This window comes from Pundamilia nyererei, unplaced genomic scaffold (assembly GCF_000239375.1).
Source record: "Pundamilia nyererei isolate P.nyererei 1_Seehausen unplaced genomic scaffold, PunNye1.0 scaffold00035, whole genome shotgun sequence".
In the NCBI taxonomy this organism is placed as follows: domain Eukaryota; kingdom Metazoa; phylum Chordata; class Actinopteri; order Cichliformes; family Cichlidae; genus Pundamilia; species Pundamilia nyererei.
Genome location: NW_005187436.1, coordinates 3,427,739 through 3,431,917, shown reverse-complemented (window position 1 = coordinate 3,431,917; position 4,179 = coordinate 3,427,739). Strand labels below are relative to the sequence as shown.

At 37.4% G+C, this 4,179-nt stretch overlaps 1 protein-coding gene across 1 annotated transcript in view; it reads right to left on the bottom strand.

Moving 5' to 3' along the window:
* Positions 1-318: 318 nt before the first annotated feature.
* The window catches only part of arih1 (ariadne ubiquitin-conjugating enzyme E2 binding protein homolog 1 (Drosophila)), a 10,521-nt gene continuing 6,660 nt past the window's right edge, over positions 319-4,179 (bottom strand). Inside the window, exons 6-14 of the mRNA XM_005730038.2 lie at positions 3,530-3,596; positions 3,220-3,326; positions 3,084-3,126; positions 2,880-2,951; positions 2,435-2,565; positions 2,033-2,090; positions 1,351-1,611; positions 843-955; positions 319-759 (exon numbers count right to left, since the gene is read on the bottom strand). Of these exons, the coding sequence (XP_005730095.1) occupies positions 675-759; positions 843-955; positions 1,351-1,611; positions 2,033-2,090; positions 2,435-2,565; positions 2,880-2,951; positions 3,084-3,126; positions 3,220-3,326; positions 3,530-3,596 (937 nt within the window). The 3' untranslated portion in view covers positions 319-674. The remainder of the gene's footprint in view (positions 760-842; positions 956-1,350; positions 1,612-2,032; positions 2,091-2,434; positions 2,566-2,879; positions 2,952-3,083; positions 3,127-3,219; positions 3,327-3,529; positions 3,597-4,179) is intronic.

The window sequence follows — 4,179 nt, the reverse complement described above, 5'->3', positions numbered from 1 at the left end:
ACATGGCAAAAGCACGGTAAAGAATAAATATTTGAAAATTATGCAAACACGTGCCACTCCTGCTCTTGAACTTCCATGCATATGGACTATTTACAAATTGAAAAATACAGACTCGCTATTTTGTTCTTTTTATGTTTTTTTTCTTCCTTTTTTTCCCCCCCTGAAATGTATTTGCCCCTTTGCAATCAGCCTATCAACATTCAGCCACTCAGACAAGGATCTTTACCACATATTGCAGACATGGCCAGGACAATTAAAGCTGTGTTGAAAACATTTTCACACTGATGGGAAAACAAAAGTCAAAATCAAAACAGAGTAAAAGATTCACAAGCAAAAAAAAACAAAAACAAACAAAAAACATGAGGAAAACAAGTTCAGGGGAGGTATTACAATACAAGCCAAAAGGATGTATTTGTTTAATATGGATCTTCTGCTTGTTCAACCCTCCACTCTGTTGCTAACAATACTGTAGTACACATTTTTTTATTACTCTACCCTTTATTTAAATATAATTTACTTTGAAGATTTTGTTAAACAAATCCAGAAAAAAAATGATGCAAAAGTGGTTGGTTTGCCAAAGGAGAGGCGGCAGAAGGCCTGTGCTGCCCTGTTAAATTGCATCAGCGCTCTAGTTTGTCAAGATACTCAAGAGTCCGTTGCATTGGGACGTGTTCTCAATCCTCAATGTACTCCCACAGGTCCTTCTCATAGCCTTCATGCACGTGCTGTAGCAGCACTCTTCGCCTGCTCTCACAGTATCTACAGACACAGGACAAATTTTAAGCTCCAAAACACACAAAGTCAGCCATGGCATGCACCAGTGCAGTTCTTCCTTCACTGACCTGTACTTGTCTTGTACTTTTTGCTTGATGTCCTGCAAGGAATCCTGGGAGATGTCCCTCTCTAGGTAGCCTGACAGCACCTCGGTGGCATTTTCCAGGTCTGCCTGGTTGTTCTGATGAGTGATAATTGCATTATAATCAGATAAGCAACGTTCCACTATATAATAGAGCTAAAGGAACAAATGTCTAATCTATGAGAATTTCTAATAAAGTAGTTAAAAAAAAAACCAAAAAAAAAAAAACAGCTCTTCAGCACTTAGTTCATCCATGAAGATCAAAACTGTGTGAATGAAAGAGGGGGAGAGACGAACACAGCTTCCACAAAAGTCGAAAGCTAAAAGGTGTTACATCTGGGGTTGGTGAGGTGTCCAGTTTCGTTCGTATGCCATGTTGGATTCATTCATGCCCGCTGCAAATAATGCTACCAAAATTTTCCAGCACGATAGTAAATATCTCATATAAAAAAGGTACAATCACACTAGTGTATCTGAGCCAAAAACTGCCCTACCTCAAAAATAATGGACTGGTTGTTCTTCTTGAGGTAGAAGGCGAAGACATAAGTGAACATGAGTGTGGAGCGGCACTGGCACAGCACATCCACAGCCTTCTTCAGAAACTGCACCTCAATCCAGGACATGTTGTGCTGCTGCATTTCCTCCATCTTCTGCTTGACCTGAGCATAGAGCTTGTGCTCAAAGCGCAGACTCTGCATGTGGTTCATGTAGCGGTTGCAGTAGAACAGGTACCGCTGCAAGGCTGCCCTGGAGCGCTGCACACACACATACACACACAGCATGGACTTCCTTTATTGTGAGCACGCTCATCTTTACTTATAATAGACTGTCACTCTACTTTCTCGATGGGCACTGGAATATCAGAGACATATACTGAAATGTCTCAACTGTTTGTCAGGTCTGAATCATCATGTAATTATCAGCTTGCTGTACAATTCTTTATAAAACGATATCCAATATACAGATATATTTTAGTTATTGTAAACTATAGAAATGCCATGTTATTTATTTAATCATGGTTTTTCTCCTTCAAGAATAACTGTAATTCATTTTTAGATGTAAGCGTTAACTGGAACATAAACCATGCTTGGTACAACAGTTGAGGCTACTTGATTTTATACATCTGGCAAATAGAAGAACGTACAAAAATTTTGAAGCTTCAATATAATTGATTACCTCTTGAGCATCTCTGGCTGCCTTGGCATCATCTTCATTGTAGCGATTGCAGTTGTACCTGAAATATTAAAAATATATAACTGAGATGAAAAGAGTAATGTTCTTCTCTCTGATAAGCTATACTATGTGTGTTTAAGGTGGTCAAATTCACATTCATATGGCACTCTAACACAGAAAATCTGAATTTTAATCTCTACATCTTTTAGGGCCATTAAAAAAAAACCCAAACAAGTGATGATGGAGGAAGTAAGAAACCTGAGCTGTCATTTAAGTGTAGCGAAAAACAACAACAACAACAACAACAAAAAAAAGGTGGAAAAAGTCATCCTCTGTTCTGACATTTCCAGCAGACACTAAAACAAAAGACTCCACATAACAAGCATGTGAGCTAGTGATTCTCACCAGGCTGAGCCGTGTGGTTCCCATGGACCCAGACAGACCCAGCAGAACTCAGCTTTGCAGTTCTGGTTTCGACAAACCATATGATTGCAGCCACCATCTTTCTCAATGGTCACGTGGCATTTTGGACATTCCTGTGAATGAAATTACATTAATTTTATTTAAAAACAGTAATTCAAGGAAATGATTCATGCTATAGACTGAGAAAAAGGCTGCAGAAACAAACGAAGCAACAATGGGCAAGGCCCTGTAAAACTAATTCATAGATATGCACTGATGATTGTAAACATTAATTGTCAACAACTGTCAGGTCTGTAAGGTGTGCACACTTTATGACAGGTTATGAGCACACAAATATGTGACAAAAATATAGGGACTTCAACATTGTTTAATCCTATTTAAACTTAATACATAACATGAGAGAGAAAAAAACCCTCAGAATCCACACCTTGGTATTTGCTGCAATCCAGTTTGAAGTTTCACTGTCATCATCACATTTTTTAATCCATTTTCTCAGCCACTGCAAACACGTTAAAATAGAAGGACATGGATTCATGTATTGAATGCTAATCTTAATATTTTTCTTAAGTAGAAGCTGAATCCAAAGCATAATTTTTCTCTAAGGTAAGAAAATAATCTCCATTTCGCGCACCTTACACTTCACAGGATCATGCCAATTTTCTCCACAGTTGAAGCTGAAACAAAGGGAGCAATATCAAACACATTATTCAAAAACTGCAAATAAATTTACAAGAAAGGTTTTAAAATAATAAAAAATTCTCTCTTACCAGAATTGGCGTCCACACTTGCACCTCACTGGCTTGGCATCTGGGTACTGGACTTTGACAACATGATGGCAGTCTGGTGCAGGGCACCACTTTAACAGTCGATTGCACTAAAATGAGTAATGAGACAAATTAGACTCAGAGGGCAGAAATAAGATTTTTGCTTTTCAAAGTAGTACACATATTCAGATTCACAAGACTTTATGTATCCCCAAGGGGCAATTAAGAGACAACCCAGCAGCTCACATTACGGATCAAAGTTTGATATTCAATCTCGAAATACTGTCAAGAAGAAGAAAAAAAGATCTCTTACCTCTACAAAACTATTTGTAATTAAATGCTGGTACTTCAACTTCACTTTTGAATCTGTTATGAGGCGCCTGTGGAAGCAGTCAAATAATATATTAGCCATCATTACAAAACATGGGTGAGATCATCAAAAGATAGCATATTTTCTTGCGTAACGCTAAGTATTACTGTAAGCTGACATGTGAATATTATCTCATTATGAAGCAACATTCCGAAATAGAAAAGTACAAGTTCATATGCAAACTGTATTTGAATGCATGGCCTAAACTGATTACTGAAAATACAGTAAGGTCTCTTGGTAGCTGGTAATATCAGAATGTAGGTTAAGACAATTACTGTCAGCTTAAGAGCTGGTACAAGAGATTAGCGTCCGTGCTTATTCAGGTATATTTCTTTGGACTTTACACTGAACGTGAACAAAGCACAAAAAGGGTCAACTTCAAAGCCTTGTACTGATAGGTTTCTTTTACAAGGCAAAACAACAGGAAGAAATCCTTTTAACATATGGTTTCTATTCATACCAATATGTTAAAAATAAAAAGGAATCAATAAAGGATGTCTATATGAATTTAACTATATGACTCAAATGTGTGTATTTATAATTTTTACAAGCTTCTGGCTACAACTGCAAAATTAAACAGAATGCATTACATG